At 42.2% G+C, this 20,344-nt stretch overlaps 1 protein-coding gene across 3 annotated transcripts in view; it reads right to left on the bottom strand.

Moving 5' to 3' along the window:
• The window catches only part of EPAS1 (endothelial PAS domain protein 1), a 77,088-nt gene extending 57,153 nt beyond the window's left edge, over positions 1-19,935 (bottom strand). For all 3 annotated transcript variants that reach the window (XM_041413504.1, XM_041413505.1, XM_041413506.1), the window contains exon 1: positions 19,571-19,935. In XM_041413504.1, the coding sequence (XP_041269438.1) occupies positions 19,571-19,596 (26 nt within the window). In that variant the 5' untranslated portion in view covers positions 19,597-19,935. The remainder of the gene's footprint in view (positions 1-19,570) is intronic.
• Positions 19,936-20,344: the final 409 nt, after the last annotated feature.

Raw genomic sequence — 20,344 nt, 5'->3', positions numbered from 1 at the left:
AACTCACCCTACAGGAAACAAATGCAAATTGCTGCCTTCTAGACATAAGGCACGGTCCTGGGGACCTTGTTATTAAATCATTAACCTTCGCCTTTCATTTTACCTATGTTTTTAGTATTCAAATGTTGCTTGAAATAGACAACCTTAGTACTTCCCCATGCTGCAATTTGTTACCTAGTGCTTCACTCCAATGATTGAAGTGACAAACAAATGAGAGTACCAGTTCTCAAGCAGCAAGAAAGCAGTTCAATAATTATTGCAAAAGTTAACAATGGTGTCCCCATAAAACCTTGCAAAAATCTGTTTATCATTCTTATGCAATCTCTAAACCAAGATTTTCAAAGAGCCCTAAATACCATTTTCTCTGCCTTCAAGGCTATAACTCTGCACTCTACTGATGCTACAGTTTATCAGAAGATGATGCTAACCGTGGTTGGTATCTTATCTCTGTAATCCCCCAGAGTTAGGCCAAGGTTAGTGTTGTACTACGGATATGTAAAAATGTGTTTTGCTGTGGAAACAACCACATGTAATTTGGTGAAAAGCCTGAATAATTGGCATGTAAAAATTATGGTTGCTAGTATCAAATGTTTGTGGGGGGGAAGGCATACCAGAATTTTGTAAGAGGCCTTATCTATTAAATATCAGCCTAAAAGTTGGTTCATACACACATTAACACATTAGATATACAACCATGAGATGTCTGGTCAAAAAGCATGTATGGCTACTGAAATCAGTGGGAGGGAGTTTTGTTGTTGATTTGGATAGAATGAAAGTAAATCTGGTTTTTCCCTTCATCAACCCTTTCTGTACTCTTGGTGTACCCTTTCCTACAGAGGAATACACAGCAATATCCCTGGCAGGCAAGGTGAAAAGCTGATGTAACCCAGCATCTTCCCATCAGCCCACTTCAATCAGCAGGCACTTCAAGGAGGACACAGAAAGCAGAGATACTTCCCCAAAATGTTCTCCTAGCCTCTGTGCCTCTCAGCCTTCCCTGGAGCACGGACCCCAAGAAAGTCTGTCCAGTCAAACCTCCAGCAGAGGCTGAGGGTGCTTTTACTGACTGGAGTCCAGCACACACCCAAGCCTCAGCAGAACCCTTTGACACTGCCTGCTGTGGTAAGCCAGCATGACACTCAAGAGACAAGAACTGCTCATCAGCCTTCACAGCTCCTGGTCCTGTCCTGCCAGCCCTGCCTTTGGGTGGGCAGCCTAGAGCAGTCTCCTCAGGAGAAAGCCATGCTGCTGAACAGAGCTCCCTCCGCAGGAAGGGCACAGCCCCTCAGCTCTCCCCAACGCCCAGGCAGCACCGGTGCTGCCACCTCCACCCAAAAACACAACCTCACCAAGCCTACAGGGGCTCTAGTAACAGCAAAAGGAAAGTGCCTCTTGCCCTCTCTTAAAGATCCCTTTGCATTAAGCTCTTCTTTCAAAAATTTTCCCATACTTACTAAAGCAAACAAAAAAAATCTGGTTTTTTTTTTTCCTATTTAGGAACACTGTGTAAGATGTTATAGTTCTTTCTGGGACTTCTGTGTTAACATTTTGAAAAGGTAATAATTTTTATTGCATAGCACCACATCCCTAATGCTTTGAAAAACTCAAACAAAAAACCCAATACATTGCAAGCAACAGTTAACATTTACTATTCACTTCTGCTTGTTTTGACAGATCTGTCAACCAGAAACCTTTTCAGATCCCTATTTTTTGTGAGTATTGCTGACTATACTTCCTCACCATAAAATATGCTAGATTTTAATGTTAATTTTACTGTTCTTTCATTTCACTTTTTCAAACCACATACATGTAAGCTTTTTAAGCATACTTAAACATACAAATGTACTAATTGTTGTTATTAGACCTATCTTCTAAGAGGCTAAGTACACTGAATTACTACATCAGGCAGTAGGAGAAGCTCTTCCAAAACTCCTGAGGTCCTCAGTACTTAATGAGACTGGATTTTATAGTATGCATTAAAATTGCTGTTACACACCTACAGCATTCCCTCATGTGCACAGGTCCCTAATGACAGCATACAAGTTACACTGCATGAGACACAGTGTGTTCTGCTGTAATGTCACACGGTTGACTTTTCCTGCTGACAGACTACTTACTCTGGGCAAGTGCCATTAAAAAACTTAAAATTACAAAAATAAGCTAAAATAAATATCAGCACCTCTCTCTCCACATCAGTACCCATATGAGAAGTCTCTCACTCCCCCCTGCACACTGCCTGTGAAAGAGGTTCACAGGTGTTGTCACTTTGCCAGCTGCAGCATACAGCTCACCAGAAGCACTCTAATGCTCTTTGGCACTGTGAGCACAGCTGCATTTCTGCTGCTCCCAGTTAGCCTTTATACAGACTCTTTCCTAGATGAGAAGTTTACTCCTGCTCTTGTAAAAGTTCAGCCTGAGAAACACCAAGCAAAGCTCTTCAGCTTCAGGAAGGAGCAGGCATGCAGGCTGAAAATACTCGCTGCTAGGCGAGCTGCTCCCTTCTGCTTTATCTGTGAGCACAGGCATTTTGGAAGCGTGTATCTGCCCTAACACATCCTTCAAAGGAGAGCAGTATCTCCGTGTGCCAAAAACCGAGTGACGGAGGCTGCTGTACCCCCAGAGATCCCTATCACTCCTCTCCTGTGGCAGGACACACGCTGGATGGGCCATCGGTGTCCTTAACACAAGTCCACATGAAGCTGCAGGTGTGGCCGTGTCCCCAGTGACGTGAGGGACACAGGGTGTTCCCAGCTCCGAGAGCAGATTAACGCATACAGTACACGCGTGTTTACTTGACTGAGACCCACTTAGACATGCATACAAGCGAACAATCCCGAGCTGTTTACTGAGACAAACTTTCACTGAGTGCAGCGGGTGTCTGTCTGCCTGCACAGCTGAGGATTAAACCCTCAAACCTTCTGCAGTGCCCATGTGCACATTTCTGACTCATCAAAGAAAAAGGAAAAGCAAATATGCCCATGTGACCGTGGATCTCTCCAACACTTGGCTACACTTGGACTCAGAGAGCACGTGTGCCTTTTTAACGCTGCTGAAAGAAGGACTAAGGCTCAGCCCATCTCTTTTGAACAAGAGTTTCTAAATTTTGTTATTCTATATACAGAGTAGATTTCTAGCTCTGACTTTATAAGGCAAAACAATTTTTCTGAAAACACTTAAAATGATGTACACAGGAGGAACATATACTTACTAAAAGAAGTGGACTATCAGGTCCTAAAATATTTCTCTAACTGCTTTCATTTGGAGAGAAAATCCATCTTTATTGACAGTGAAATGTGTTCTCCAGCTGGCTGAACAGTACTCAGCCCAACACCTTTTGCAATTCTTATGTGTCTTCCCTAATCTTAGGGCCAACCCCGGCATCAGTCTACTTCCACCGTACAATTCATATTTCGATGGCTTATCCAGGACTCCAAACTCTATCACTGTGGAGCAAGCTTCTTGTTTTTCTCCATTATTGGTCAAAACATGTTGAGGTTATCCTGGTTTATTTGGCAACCATGTTGCTAAAGCTGTTTGGTCAAGCCACACTAGAATTTCTGGCTTTGCATCCATCTGTCAAAAATGCAGTATATGTTACACACGTCCCCAAGAAGTGCTCGTATTCCCAGTACTATAAAATGGTCTCCTGGATGTCAACAGTATCACCACTCTATTACTCTGACAATTCTCCAAGTATGGTATTAGCTCTACTGTAGCCATTAAAATGTTGATCCTAAGAATACAAGGTAACAAACCAGACTACAGCCTTGAAGGGACCACAAAAGCTGTCTCATAACACATAAAGTAAAAGATCATTTTCCATTAAATTAATCAGATTAAAAGACAGCGTTGCAAGAAGTCATGTGTAGGCAGCATGACGTTTTCTATGACAACTGGATAACCTGGATTCATGGAAAAGATGATAGTATGAGACAATTTAAACACAATCTCACACAACTGTGATGACTAAGTCAATTCGAATGCTTTTCCATAAAATGATTCTTCTGTTTCTTCAAAGCAGATAGTATTTAACTGAAAGATCACACATGACCTGGGAACTAGAACAGAGAAAAATCAGTACAGTCTATTGAGTAAGTTTACAAACATACTAAAGTGACTATTTTGTCATCTCTACTCTTCAGCTTTTCAAAGCCATGCCAGGAACAGGTTTGCCAAAGAACATGAGTAACAGTTTGAAAACTGTGTTTAAACTGTGTAGAAAGTGTCAAGTTAGACAAACATCTTTCTGAAAATGAGTTAGTGATAAAGCTCTGTAAGTACACAGAATGTTCTTCATATAGCTACATGTGCAAACACAAATATTTAGAAAATCAGCATAAATGCAGTGACATGGCACAAGCTGCTATGAAATACACTTTCAAAACACATGCAAATAATCTAGGCTAGTAGATGGTAAACATTATTAAATACACTTGCTTCAACAGTAATGCAAAACTAATGCATATTTTAACCACAGACAATTGCAGAAACAACTTGTGTGGAAGCATTAAAAACCATGAAAGTATTTTCAGCATGAAAATACTGTTTTCTGAAACTCCTTCCTGAAATTCCTATCATTGTCTTTAACACTCTGGATACCCAGAGCATGTTTTCAAGGCAAACGTAAGGACTTTTAACAGAGGGACTATTAGCAATAACAAGAATTTCAGCACTCTGAGAATGAGCTTTCATTGAGTGCTGCCTCTCCCACCCTTAACAAACGCCTATATTAGTTACAGAAATCAGAGCCACAGCGGCACGTATTTCAAAGGTGCAGTCAATCTGAAGTCATGCCTCGCGCTTATCTCGTCACGAGGCTGCAGCAGCCAACTTTATTGCCTTCAGACATGTCGGCACTGACACACGCTCCCGCTGCTGGTGGTTTCCCCGTGGAAGGGTGCTTCCATTGGCGTCACCACCGGGGCGCCTCCTGCCACTGACATGGCTCAGCCGCACGTTTGCAGGACTGGCCTTTTAAAAAGTCGACCGTATAAACTGGGCAGTGACCAGAATGAGCCGCAGTTATACAAGAAGCAAGGAAATATTATGCAAGACCACAGGAAGTCAGAGGAGACAGCATTCTGGGCAGGCCTGGCAAGGAGTCTGTGTGAACTTCAGCTAACAAGCAAAGCTCGGTCATTGGCGCCAAATTCAGCAGAGAACATTCCCAGTGCTGCAAAGGATAACACTCCCCATGCTTTTGCCAGTGGGCTGCGTTCCAGGACGCCATGTACCTGATGAAATGCAGATAAAACCGGGTCTTTCTTTTCGCCAAGTTTTCACTTATTTTTAAAATTTGAGGCATATTTTGGTCCAACACGTGTTAGAAGTGGGAAATGGTTTATTTTCATGGCTTTGCTAATAGATCACTTGCTCTTACGCTCCCTGTAATTTCAACTACAATAAGTGACCTACAAAGAAAACGTTTGGCAGAAGCCTCATTTTTTCCACACATCTTGCCCATCTCTACCTCAAGGCTCTCTGCTAATAGGATATGTGAGGATTATGGATTCCTTTTCCCTTGGCATTTTGGAATGACCTATGAAAATACACTTGGTGCAAAAGGATGACACCCACCTTGCACACAACTATACTATTTTAGTCTGCTTCAACGTCAAAAGTAATTGTTTTGGGAGTTGGGTTTGGTTGTTTTTCTTAATTTTTGAAAGCTACCTCACGCAGGTCCTAATTGGAGAAGACATCCATTAAAATGCAGCAAACTTGATTTCTCAAATGACTGAAAAAATTTGCCTTAATTCAGTAAACAGTCATCACCTAGCAATACATGAGTTCAGAGAGGTTTTATGCTTTGTTCCAGGATTCACTTTTAAAACATCAGTGATAAAATGCGGGAGGTGGAAATCCAGTTTTAGGTTCACACACACATACTGCCAAAAAAGAAGCACAACATGCAGAGTCTTACACAACATGAAACAATTACCAATTGTGATGAGAGTTGACAAAGCATTCTCAAGAGAATCTATTTTATGTTTGTAATCACCCTCAAAAATACACAATAGCACTCTCCTTCCAGCAAATACATAATACAAACAAAAACCAAACAGTAGTACTGCCTCCACTTGGGGAAGTGATTCTGAGAAGTATAAGAGATCTTCAGTAGATACCGACTGCCAAAGCCAATGAACCAATTTAAAAAGTTTTCATCATTACCTTTGCTATGGGAACAACAAAAATACGCCACTCTTAACAGGAGATTCCCACCTTCAATGCGGTTTGCACATGAAAAGGTTCCCGTAACCTACTGCTCTTGCAAAAATAATTAAACAAGCACTGGAACAACACAGGAAAGTGAAAATGTTAGTGGTGACAGTGCCCTCATTGTTACTGCCAGTATAACAATGCCCAAAATTAATCACAACCCCGACAATCAACACCAACGCACACACAGTTGGGCCTCTCCAACCAAAACAGATCTTTCTACAGATGGATCGAGAGTTAAAGCTGTTGAGAAGTGCAGTTGTTTCTCCAGCTGAAGTCAGAGACTCCCATCCAGCAGAAACAAGTCCAGCTGCACTTCTCAAGGCCTGAGTGCAGTATACATTGGTGGTTTTAATGTGGCCAGTCTACGATAGCCCACAGTACAGTGTGTCTGTATTCATCATAGTAGCACAGCAGTTTCTTCATCCCAAACCAGTAAGGTCTAAGCACACTAAAACACTCAGAAACGCCCAGAGTAAGGAGCAGCCTTTTATATGTATCTATTTCTGCCAAATAGCAAGGCAAATAGCTCACAGCAAGTTTTTAAAACACCACAAGGTTTAACTAGTGAACCACGCTACAAAAGCAACAACCTGTTGTGCCAACAAGGGCTCTAGCAAAAACACACTCCTCCAAATTCTGCAGACTCCTGGTCGATCCTGCAACCTGTAGCACATCAAGCTGCAAGCATGTAGTTGTCTAGCACCTGGACTTCTTCAGCCACAGCAAGCCTCTTGTCTCTACAGGGAAATAATGAACTTGTGGCTGCAACTTTTCTCTGTAGCCATTACAACACCTACTCCCAGTTATTTAATATCCTTGAGATCTCTACAACTCTATCAGAAATAGAGGTAGACACAATATAACCATGTAAACCTTGATCCCTTAAGGAAACAAGCTAGAAGGTGATAATTCATCTAATCACTGTCTCATCATCTATTAAAGTTCCTTTTGATTTCCAAGTAGTTCACTGAGCCATAATCCTTAACCAAACTTCCTATAGGCAATCCATACTCAGCAACAGCAAACTATAATAGACCTCCAATCTACAAAAACAATAAGGTATTTACTTCCTCTGAGGTGGAAGGGGAGATTGTCTTGACTCTCAGGAGCAAGTATATCTCTCGGTTGAGGCCTTCGCTTTGTTTTCCTTCAGCACATTGATTTCTTATTCCACAGCTTCACTAAAACATGTCCTGGTATGCGGGCAAACAGAATATTTGGTGGGCAAATGTATTACATTGTGCTCTTTCTTACAAGTGTAAATCAGAGCTGATTTACTATACAAGTAACAGTGTAAGAAGAGATGCTTGTTTTATTTTCCTCATACCTTGTAAAGGTATTTCATTTGCTTAATCCACCAGCTAAGACCTGAAGTGAAATGATCCTGAAACCTTCTTTTAAGAGGGATGAAGGTTTATATCACACACATTTTATTTTCCTCAAAGGCATTTTTACAAAACAGTACTCAGAGGTCTGAGACAGGAACTGAACTCCATTTTGATAAAGGTTCTAGACATTATGAACATGGAGGTTTTTTGGTACAAAAGCCAGAGCACTCCAAATGTAAACTACGGTACAAAGAGAAACTTAGGAAACCAAACCAACAGGAGCACACAGCTCAACAAATGACTCAGTAGGTTCTTTCCCTGGCTGTAACCCACTCAAAATGCAATATAACATGAAATCATTTTATAGTTGCACTGTATTCATCACATGACTCCCTCTGAAGGAATGCTCTGTAATGACTTCACGTTGGCAGTGTTTCTTAGAAGGTTTTAACAGGTCAGGTGGCAGGCGCTCTTCCTCTTTCAGCTCTGCCTTTAGGTGGACTTCTGCTCCACATCAGCCATCACTGCACCCAAAATCCCTACTGTGACCTGCAATGGCAACTTTGCTCCCTGCTCATTTTATATCCCAGGTTAGAAAAGCTCTGATAAGTTCCTGTTTCAATAAACACCATTTGCTGTCACCTGCTTCCTTTAAAATACTTCTTTTTAAAAGTGTCAGAAAGCAATAGAGCTGGTCACTCTGGATCATTGCTTCATATCTGCCGTTTGAGAAGCTGGAATTTAGTTACACCATGTTTACAGTGACATTTAAGTTTGAGAGGCAGGGGATGTTGTCCTAAGATCTGGTAGGCAAAGGGAAAGAAGTGTTCTACAGATAACACAGCTTCTTGCACTATCTTCTTCAGGGCCTGCGCACAGTGTGCAAAGCTGCCAAGTCTGTCTAAAACATTAGGCTTTTCTCACTGTTTCTTCTTTACACTAAACACTGTAGCGGCTCCGTCTTCAGGCCCATCCTGGCAACTGTATGCAAGAGAAGCCTTCACTGAATAAAGATCCACAGGCTTCAGTCTCTGTGAATGAGATTGTGTATGCTGACCTCTAAACCCATGTCCCAATAACCCTGTATGTCAGCACTCTTCTACTTTCTTACAGCTCGCAGTTCAAGGAAACTGAGAGCAAATGATTGCCTGCTGAAACCCTGCTGAACTCCCCATCTGCAGAAAAGACCGGTTTTGTTGTGACGGTCAAACCCTCCTTTTCACTCTTATTGCCCCGTGGGTTCTCACCTGCCCACTCCGTGATGAAATCTGAAAGAATAAGGGGATTATCATCTCTGAGATGCTTTCAGGGTGTTGCAATCTCTGGCTGCCGCCACCAACACCCCCACCTTCTCAATTGCTTGGGGCGTCTAAATTGCACATGGATCTTATATGACAGGAGGACAAATTCAAAGGTGAAGCAAACGAAGGCGTAGGTCACCCGTCAGCACGTGGGTGTAACCTACATATTGAGGGATAATATGGAGTGGTGCAGTAAAGAAAGCAATTAACCAGGTAATATAAGAGTGAGAGATAACCAAACTCCTTCCACTTGACAACCTCCTATTAAAGCATTTTCAAGTTAGGTTTATTCTACAAGATGCTTGCCAGCATATCTACAGCATTGTTTAAGGCATAGAAATAGAAAGTCTCCATTTAAAAAAGTTTACAGTTTAAATAAATAAGACACACAAAGGGTGGAAGGAAGGATGTACTACCATCCCAGTTTTCCAGACTGGGGAGCTAGGATAACTACAGTGAGCAGTCACACCACACTGTCCAGGCTACATTATCAATGCAATGCCCTGAGCACCCAGCAGAACAAAGAGCCGAGGTGACCAAGGGGCTTTCAGAGAGGGTGTGGAGGGGAAAGGAGACAGAAGAAGCAACTGCAGAGGCCAGACCCACTTGCTAAAGCTGTTGTTCAGCAGCCAGGTCAACCACCAGACTCGACTTTCACAGCCAGCTCTACATTGAGTGGCTAACAAGAAAAAGAATCTAAAACGTGATTTTATTCCGCTTCTCTGCACTTTGGACCAGGTCTCCATGCCAGAGAGGCTTTGTTTGGGCCAGTCATGCAGCTGACAAACAAAAGTAGGGTTGGGGGGTTGGTTTTTCTTAAATGGGAAATAATGGCTGTTTCGAAACATCAGCATTAAGTTTCCCTCAAGATATCTGCACTTGCTTCTATTTAATTTTCAAGCCAGCACATGCCTAAGAGAACGGGATAGTTCCCCTTTGTGAATCACTGGGAACATAAATACGGCTTTGCTGTTACGTAAAAAAGCCAGTAGAAGCATTGAGACAACTTGAGCACAGAAAGGATGTTCCCATAAAAATGTCCCTCTGATTAGGAATGGCAATAAACACCTCCTTCAAATCATTCACAGGGAAAAAAACCAAGAACCAGATTTATTAACACAAACTGATAATCTTACAGCTGGAGCACAAAACCAGCCCACCCACAGCTGAACCAAACTATGTTCCCTCAGTGAAATGTGACATCTTCCACCTAACCATGCACATAAAAGTGCTGCATGAAGCAATGAAGCGGAACAACACTACCAAATGTCTACCTTCCCTTAAAAGCGTGAATAACGCTGTTTTGTTAAGACCAAGCAAAATTATCTGTCTTGAGGCATTGGTTTCCTGCTCTGCAAGCAAAAGTCAGCCATCCCATGTGCAAGAACTGCCCAACTCCAACTCTCTGCACTCTTCAATGTTCAAGATAACCTTACAGGACAACAGGAACTGTCTCCCAGATCAATATGGGGATAACTGGAAGGAGTAAACCAAGAGCCACATTTGTCATGGTTTTCCTTTGTGACAGAGGAGGAACGGGAAAAGCCAGTAGTAGGCAAAGTCTCGCTGTTCTTCCAAAGACCATATGGTGAAGGCAGTACACAGAGGCTATTCCAAAATGCTTATCCTTTCCCAAAGGCTCTTCACCTTCACTGAATTAGACAAATGCAGCTTTTCCAGAAGAGTCATCTGGCAAAAAGTATAGGAAAATACCAAAAGCACTTTCACCAATTTGCAATCTTCTCTTACAGGTTATGAAACACAGTGGAGGCAACTGAGACCTTAAAAAAAAACAAACCTGGAGTGTAGTATAGCTCTAACTGGTCACTGGATTTGTATTCCAGAGAAATACTGCCTAAGGAGTCATGCCATGATAATGCCATTTAATGTTGAATTTCTTCTCACACATACACACATGACGCTGACATTCCACAGATCACTCAAAAGGCATTTTTGTTCTAAGCTAACTTCCTATCGGCTTTAAGTCAATACTCTTTTCCATAAATACCTAAGAGTCTGAAGACAGTGTCATTGCCAGCAGCTAACGAGTTTGTTATTTCATCATAATGCCACACAAAAATCTAACCAGGAACAACAATGCTTATCATCTCAGCAGATACTTTGCTATTTGCAACGACTTTTGGATACAAGTTGCGCAGACAGCTAAAAGCTGGGCACATTCCTAGCAACATTCCCCATTTACAAGTGTAGAAATACAGAGGTTTCTTAACATCTCAAAGATCTTTGAAGTATTTTGACAGTAAGTACCCAATAATACCTAGAATTTACTGGCAGAGAGGGTGATACAATTGTGAATGAACAGAGAGGGCCTGAAGACCAGCAGCAGCCAGAGAAGGTCCTAAACACAATGGCTGAATAGGATTGCTTTGTAGTTTATCATACAAATGCAAGTGCAAATGACTACAGCTGTGATACCAGGAGCTTAAGCAGTTTAAGCACCTTTTTATGGCAGTAAATACCTTAGATATGCTAAAGGTGAAGCAAAATACAAGGAATGTTCTTTAAAGGATACTTCCACCACCTTTATAAAAGCTGCCTAATAACCATCCCACTTAATACTTGCTTCAGCTTATTACCTAAGCAAATATTTCTCTTAGTAGAGCACGAATATATCTAAAGTGAAAAATATTATACAGTAATTTTTGAACACCATAAGACAACCTGCACCAAAATTATGAGCCCTTAATGGATTTTTTCCCATGCAAGTTAAAAAACATTCGTAAGGCCTCTGAATCAACAAATGAGCACCAGCTTTCCCTTCTAAGAAAAGAAGAACAGGGCACATTTTTAAGATTTCATGCAACTTATTCAGGCCACTGAACTGGGTTCTTAAACTGAAACCATTCAGCAAACCACCTTCTGTGTGATAAATAACATATACATATATATAAAAGGGATTCAGAAGCTGACTATGTAAAGAAAACACACGTACTAGGCCAAAGGTTGACATTACCTGGGATAACTATATTTCAAGATACAATAATATCTGCTACTTAAAGCAATAAGCTCTCCTGGGAAAGGCAAACATGTCTATCTCTCAGCATATGCAGGCAGTTTTCAAGAACATGGCTCTGAAATTATCAGTCCTTTGAGAACAAGTTAGAAATTCTGTAAACATGCTGTTTTCATCTCTCTCATATTTTGACTTTCTTGCCTGTTGTGTCAGGAGCCAGTGAGGGGTTATGGCGGGCCTTCATTGCTATGTTTTCAATTATACTACAGTCTTTAAAAAGCTGTTCACATAACCAAAGCTAGAGAAGACCTTTGTCATTGCCAAGTCACACTTCCTGCCTAACCCAAGCCAAAGAGGACTAAGTATTTTCATCAGACCTGGTAACTTGTCTATGCAATTGCAGTTTTTCAAAGACTGGGACTGTTTTGAATTCAAGGCTTTAAGTGATGAGGGCTTTGTAAATAGTGTAAAAGGAATACCTAATATTTTGGTTTAGCAGATAAATTTGAAGATTTCTCCTGAAAGGAAGACAGGAGTCTGATTGAGGTCAAGCATAAGTGTGTTGTACACTTCGGTACAGTAAAGATCTGGAAAAAGCCCCAATTAAGTCTAACACCAGAAAAGAAAGAAAAAGGAAAAAGAAAAATATTTAAATTTACAAGAGACTAATAATTACTTAAGTCTCATTGAAATGAATTTAGAACATCTGGTTTTCAATTAACAACATAGTGCAACACAGGAAACCCCATAAAAATGAAGGCAAATCTAAAATGTTTCAGCAGTCTTTCAGCAGTCTTCATATGTCTTGACAATTTCTCAACCCAATCCCTTCATTTTAGTCTAGCGCAAACTAGAATGCTAGCTCTTGTTTCCGTTGTGCTCTGGAAAATTATTTTCCAAGAAAATATTTGTTTTTACAGAAAATATTCACCAACTGCATCTGCAGCTTTTCCAGCACTTGGCACCACTGTTCAAAATTTGCACTTTATATCTTACCTTAATTTGCCTAACTCTAACCACATATATTTTGATATATTAGATAACGAGTAACAAATATTTACAATAGATTAAGTTCATGTTTCAGTAGTTCCAAATAATTTTTAATTGATCCCAGTAATCTTACTACACATATACCTTCAGACAGACTGCCTGCTATCAAGTGCCATAAGTTACACCCACATGATTCATGCATTAGGAGAGCTGCTCTGTTTAAAAAAAAACAAACCCAAAACCAAACCACACCACCCCCCCCCAAAAAAAATATATATGCACAACTCTCCCCATATCACTTCTAATTTTAGCTTTTCCTTAGATAATACAATTTCCTGAAACAAGATGAGACTGCTCACACTCTTCTAGCTCCAAAATGTTATTGCAAAACTATTGCTATTTGTAGAAGTAGTTCAATGCACACAATATTTCATATTCAAGTGTAAAGGGATGTTTCAGTGCTTCAGCCTTCTGTTCTACCAGGGCTGTGGAGAAGAGTTACTTAACCAGGAGTTACTTTTTTTCCCCTCTTTTTTTTTTCTCTTTGTTTTGTTTTGTTTGTTTGGGGGAGAGGATTTAAAGAATGAGGCAGGCAACAAAGAGCAGTGCAGGACTCTGCACTCATCACTGTTCACTCATATACATGAAAAAAACAAGCAAACAAATCCCAGCCAAATCCCATAAAAGTCCAGTTGCTCTCTCCATGAAATTCCTGCTTTACAGTCTGTCCAAATTCTGGCCTGGAGGTTTCATTCATGCAGGTCAGAGATGGGATTTAGGGACATGCTCAAGAAGTAGGGACTGGAGGAACAGCTAGGCACAGGCAAGATGCAGTTTGAGAGAAACACAGTATGCTGCTGAAATCTCTTTGACCAAACAGTCAGTTTGGTTCAACAGATTTTCCACAAATACTTGAGATTAAAACACATGCTACTTAATGTTTGTTTGATAGCAAATCAGTGCATAAATACATACACAGCAGAACAAAGCAGCATTTGTAACTTGAGGGGTGGTTCAACATATTTACATTAGGAATAAAAACCACTAAGGAGCTGTATTATCCTGGTTTTGTCCTACACAAACAAAATGAAAAAGTGTTTTTTCCTCCTGCCCAAATGTACACAATTTTGCAATAAGGCAGTATTAATCATCCACCCATAGGCTAACACAAAGTATGTGTAAAGTTTCTGAATTTTTCAAACTTCTTGGAGGCAACACCCTAAACATTCCCCTAAATCAAAGAAAACTGCTGATTCCACATATTAGCACACAGAGAAAGGGTCAAGACCAGGGCACCTCTTTGACTGAAGATCAGACACAAAAATTCAACTAAAGCAACTTTGCTTCTTGTCTGGCAAAACATTTGATGAGTTTCTATAAAATAAATACTGAATATTTGCTGTGTTATATAAAGCAATAGAGAAGCATAATAGAGATGCTATCCAAATCTTACTTGCTTTGTAATAACAGTCAAGTAAATTAAATTACAAGTCTAACTGTTTTCAGGCCCAAATATGCCCATTTAATCAAAATTTATTATGGCAGATTTTGTTTCAGCTAAATTTTCTAGACCTAAATACAGCCACAGAGGAAAAAACCAAAATCATAATCAGATTGGAGCTCAAGAAGAGCATAATTAAGTGACTTACATTGGAACACTACTTATTTATCAGCCAATTGGCCTACTGTAATTTATTAAGCTACTTTCCAAAGGTATAATAAAATAGTTTCCCATTTTACACACTTCAGAAAGTGTCTCCATAAAAAGCAGCTCTGTAACCATTAAGAAAGAAGTTATTTTATATATATATATATATATATATATATATATATATATATATATATATAAAAGCAGTCAAGGTTTTATCCTCACCAGATAACTACTTTATTATATTGCCTTTTAATCAAATTGAGCACAAGAATGATAAATGAGAAAAAACCTGCCAGATGCATAATATTCATACTTGCACTTTCTCTTCATTTAAGAGAAGGGCTCTGTCTACCTTGTGCCAGCTACTAGAACTATTTATAACTATTAAGATATGCATGTCACTATGAATATTGGAGTAATTAACACAATAGCATTTCACAAAAAGCTGTAGCAGAATAAAACCATTCCATGTATTTAAATTATTTTTAAATACCATCTGCCTTTGTATTGCTCATTTCCTTACTCTAATGTTTATCCTAAGAATAGAAAAAAGTTTAATGCTTGAAGAGTTTTGCTCCCACCACACCTAACAGCAGCTCCTGCTTGGAATCTGAAAACAAAAATACTTAATGTTTATGAATCCATCATAGAAAAAAAAAAATTAAAGATATAGAGAGATCCATTTTTGATACTCATGATGGATCTCCTGAATTCACAGCATAAACGCAAAACTGGTAATTAGCAAAGTATCTCTAATATGCAAGACATTCTTAATGGCCCACATAAGATAAATGTGACAGAGATAAGACACGACACAAGGATTGTGTTTATGAAGGGCTGACAGATTTTTAACTTGCTCTAGGGCTAAGTGCTAAACACAAGCAGAGCAAGCCCCTGGAGCATCCCTGCGAAACACAAATCCTCAGGTGCCCAGATCATTTTGGGAGGATGGTACACGCTGGGAGGCACTCACACTGCACACCATTCCCACAGCAAAAGCCGTTCAGTCTTCATCAAGCTGAAATACTTTGGCTCTGTCGAGATGAAACCACAGGAGCTGGGCAGCAGAAGTCAAAGAGTTCCCAAGCAGGCCAGGTCACCAAGCCAGAGCTCAGCCCAAGCTCTGCTCCATGTCACTGCAGGCAAAGGCAGAGCCGGGGCAGGCGTGAGCCTGTCCCTCCTCATTCCTATACCCTTGGGCCACCCTCTGGTAGAAAAGTCAGATTCTGTAGAAATCAGAAGGGGCAGTGAGTACAGAAACAGAAGGGGTAATACCAAAGTAGGAGGGCTATGAGTGGCCAGGATCATTCAAGATGACCTGCAAGCTATGAAGTGCCTGAATTTGTGGTGCTGAAATGTAAATATGAATTGCTTAATGTTAACACACTATAAGCATGTGCTAAACAGCAAATTTCAACAGATTGTTCACCAGGAATTCAGGAGATCACATTTCCTTTTGATAAGTCCAAATAAGAAAAACTGCAAGGGCAGATGTGAACACAGAAGCAAACAGAAGTAACTAAAATATGTGGTTTATGCATGGAGAAATGTTAAGCAATAATAAAACTTGAACTTTTTTTTTTTTTTATGGAGCTGAGTAACCTATGAAATAGTCTGCAAAGGAAAGTGTTCCAACCTCCATCAGCTAAAGTACATAAAATGAGGTTTAAAAGAGTATAAGGACAAACCCGGGTTGGCAAGAGAATGGACAAGATCATCTGTCACCGCCATCACAGAATAACAGCAATATGGAGTATACCTGGCAATACTGACACACAGAAAATGTACTGGGGAGAACAAAACTGAGACTGTATGTTTCTTGAAATCTGCAGTTTACCAGCTTGGCACATCCACATGCTCACATTTCCTGACATCCAAATTATATCCATTACGAGCAAGCAACTACCTGAGCTCTGGAGGGCTGTGCCATCAGGATAGTTTCCTCATCCTGAGGAGGAACAGCCAAGAGTGACCTCAGCTTGGCAAAACTACTCCCCTGAAGGAAAAGGTCAGCAAAAATTGAGGCACAAAGCATCTCATTAGAGGGGCTCAACATCAAATAAAGCCCAGAGTAAAAGGGTAAATAAAAGCAGTCTATTACCTAGACAGCAACTGGGGGCAACCCCATTTCTTTCCTCTCTGGGCCAGAAGAAGTTAAATGGATCTATGTAACATTACATGGTTATGGTCACAAAGCATCTTGTGTAATTACATGGGGACCACTAGCACAGAAACACCCCGAGCGCCAAATTTGGTTTATTTTTCATACAACTGGAAAACAAACACAGAATTCCCCAAGTAACAACAGAACTGAAAAGGTGAAGCCAAATGATGCATCCTTCTCAGAGGTACTTGACTTGTCCTGAGTGTGGTTTCAAACTTTTCTCAAACAGACACTGTTATCCATCCAGAACCATTCATTTAACACAGCATTCACTCCTAACAAAATAACTATCTTGCAAATAATTAAAAATCTCATCAAGATATTGTATCAGACTGCTCTAATTACATTGGGACTTACCTACGACTTGTTGTTGTACTGCACAGCTGTACAGATCAGATACTTTTCCCTTAGCTTTTACTATTTGCTAAAATGTGTTATGCCCTTTTATTCCTCCTTCTCCCAGTTTCTAATTACCGGCATTCTAAGAGAGTATCTAATACTGTGTAGATTTTTTAAAATAAGTTAAAAGAATCATAATCATATTAATTTCAGCTCTGCATCTTGGACTAACTTTAAATGTGGGAAATCAGCCTACTGAAAGTGCCATAACATTTGTCCCAAATAAAGCAACTGCTCTTTTCTGCTGGCAAACAGAGCTTCAAATGAGGACTTGAGGATGTTCTTCAACTTAAATGGACCATTAAGAAAATCAAAGATTATCTTCCTTAGAACATTTGTTTAACAGTAAGAGATCTGCTCCTCAACATAGTTTCAGAGCTGCCTGGAAATCTGGTAACACTGCCCCACCTTTCCTCCGTGAAAGTGATTTATAAATGCTATTAGCAAGTAAGGTTAGAGATCCTAGTTGCATATCTGGATAGAGATCAAGCAAACAATACACTAACTGTCAAACTCAAGGCAATAAACCTACTCTATAACAGTACTGGAAAATTAAGAAAGCAAAACTATCTTGTTTCAACAGGTTACATAGGGTACATCCCTAGTAGGGATATCCATAGCACTCTAACAGAGAGGCACAAGCCAGCTATCTGAAATCCCTCATATGACACTCTCCCAGTTCTTCCACAAACATTAATTTACACAACAATCCCATGAACCAGATAACAATTAGCCTACTTCTGAGAGAAACAGAAAAATTGTCACTGAATGTCACAATATTTAAAAGCAGTGACGGAGTCAGGATCAGGGTTCAGACTTCAGTCCTGTGAAGCCTGTGTAGTATCTGAAGAGTATTTCCCCAAACCACTTCAGAGTGCTGTCCTGCAAGATTAGACAGTGCTCAATCCCTCACTTTGCTTGAAAGCAAGAGGTTAAAACTGAAGAGATTAAGAGTGTCCCATTAAAAAAAGGTGATACAATGAATGCAATGTATTTCCAATATATACACTATTTCATCCTCTTGCCTCATAAACTAACACATTTTTAACTACATTATATACTGTACTATACTATACTGTACTATAATTTTTTTGCCTTTTCAACATAAGACACAAAACATACGTATATTTTGTACTCTGCACTCTACCTAAAACAAAATACACTTCAAGCAACTGTTTAACCTTAGTATGTTAGTTTCTGATAAACTGAGGAAAACAAAGTTACTGGGAAAAGGTATGATTTACACTACTATACCTCCCCTACTACATCGTCATAGGGTGAATCAATAATAAAGGACCTATTACACACACAAAAACCTAGAGTTTAGAGTTTACTGCATGGTAGCTGGATAGTACACACAACAAATAACAACATAAAATTCTTAGTCTCTAAACCACATTGCTTACAAAGAGAATTTATAGCCAGATCAGTAACCTGGGCTGATAATCGACGGATCCTTGTGACTGCCTGCTGTATAAAACAGACTGGATACATATCCTTTCACAAGACTTCATAGACCTTTATTCACTTGCTTAGTTTTCCCCATGTCAGCGCCCTCTCTCATCCACAGGAATTGTTTATAGCTTTGGAGCAACAAGTAGATAGTTCTTCTCTTAATCTCTGCCTGTAGCTTCTGTGTTATGGACTGGACCGCTGAGTTTTATTTTGACGTTTGTTCTCAAGAACCAGCAAGAAAAAACTCTCTGATGAACTACAAAACCACCAGTGCGTTGCTCTGGAAGGGTCGCTCTGGCAGTGTGGTAATGTCTAGCTTTACATCCCTCTCAAAGGGCAGCAGCAGCAAACGAGGCGCTGGGCACTCCTGGAGCTCTCGGCCCTCCGGGAAATCCCGCTGACAGCCGAGGAGCTCCGTGCACCGCGGGAGATGCACCGCGGCCAGCGTCTCGGACTGGAGCGAGGAGGTGTCGAAATATTTACATAGCCTGGCAATTTCATCCACGCGACTTTAGCAATAAAACACGTTTTGCTAAGAGTGCTGCTACCTTCAAAGCCCCCGTCCTCAACTGAAAAATAGTTTCCTACTACCTCTGTCCTCGCTGATACCAAGCCGTGCTGCCATGGCGTACATGACAGTGACCGCACACCGGCTGGCCCTCCCTGCCGGGTGCACCTGCGCGCCGCCCGCAGCCCGGCACGGCCGGGGCCGCCTTCACCGGGCCGTGCCGGGCGCGCTGCCGGCCGCGGTGCCGCCCGGCGGGGCAGCTCCCGGGGCAGGCGCTCCCCAGCTCGGCGGCGGCCCGGACGGAGCGCGGGTTGCCCCGAAGGGGCGCGGCGCTGCTCCCCGGCCCCTCTCCCCGCCCGGGCTGGGCGAATTAACTCTCCTGCCGCACTTGGTCCCCGCAAAGGCTCCGGGTCGAGCCCTCGCACAGGAGCCGTGGCGGGGGGAGGCGAGGCCGCGCCGTCTCGCCGACAGTGCCCCCTCGGCCCCTGCCCGCGGGGAGTCCCGCGGCCCAAGGGGGCAGCGGCAGAAGGAGGACGCAGCGGCCCGAGCAGCGCGGCGCCTCGCCCGCGGCCCCTCACCTTTTCTTCTCCTTGTCAGCTGTCATCGCGGCGGCTGCTGCCGGCTCCTGCGCCGCCTCTCGGGCCGGGGCGCGCTCAGCACCTGCCCGCCGGACGCGGGGCTCCACGGGCGGCGGCGGGCGAGGAGCGGAGTCCGGTTCGGTCGGGTCGCCCCCGAAGCGGGCGTACAGTCTCAGGACACTGCCGAGGATTGTACGGCCCGCCCGGGGGAGGCGGTAGTAGCGGCGGCTGCTGCGGCGGGACAGGAGCGACGCGGCGGCGGGGCTGTGCAGCTCGACGCTGCCCGCAGAAAGTTCTCACTTTAAACCTTGGGCAGCCGCCGGCCGCGGGGGCAGGGCCGGCCCCCTCCGCCCGGCCGGCACCGCTCCGGCTGCGGCGGGGCTCCTGCACACGGGCACCGGCCCCTCCGCTGCTGTCTTATTTTTTAGTTATTTAAGTTTTTGGTTATTAAACTTTCTTCTTTTTTAAAACTTTTTTTTTTTTTTTTTTTTTTTTTTTTTTTTTTTTTTTTTTTTTTTTTTTATTTTCCTGAAGTGTTATCTCCCCGCCGGTGCGGTCCGAGAGCCGCCGCGGCACCTGCCCGGCGGCCGCGGAGCAGCCGCGGTGCTGCCCCGGCACCGAGCGCCGCTCCCGCAGGCGGGCAGCCGCCCCGCACTCGCCCCCTGGAGCGCCCCCCGTTCAGCCCGAGGCAGGGGTGTTGGAAAAATAAATTTAAAATTACGAAAATAAAAGCCGCAAGGACGGTGCGGGCTTGGGGCGAGGCCCCGGAGCCAT

The sequence above is a fragment of the Onychostruthus taczanowskii genome, unplaced genomic scaffold (assembly GCF_017590055.1).
Source record: "Onychostruthus taczanowskii isolate IOZ18803 unplaced genomic scaffold, ASM1759005v1 scaffold42, whole genome shotgun sequence".
Classification (NCBI taxonomy): Eukaryota; Metazoa; Chordata; class Aves; order Passeriformes; family Passeridae; genus Onychostruthus; species Onychostruthus taczanowskii.
This window is presented reverse-complemented; position numbering and strand designations above follow the sequence as displayed.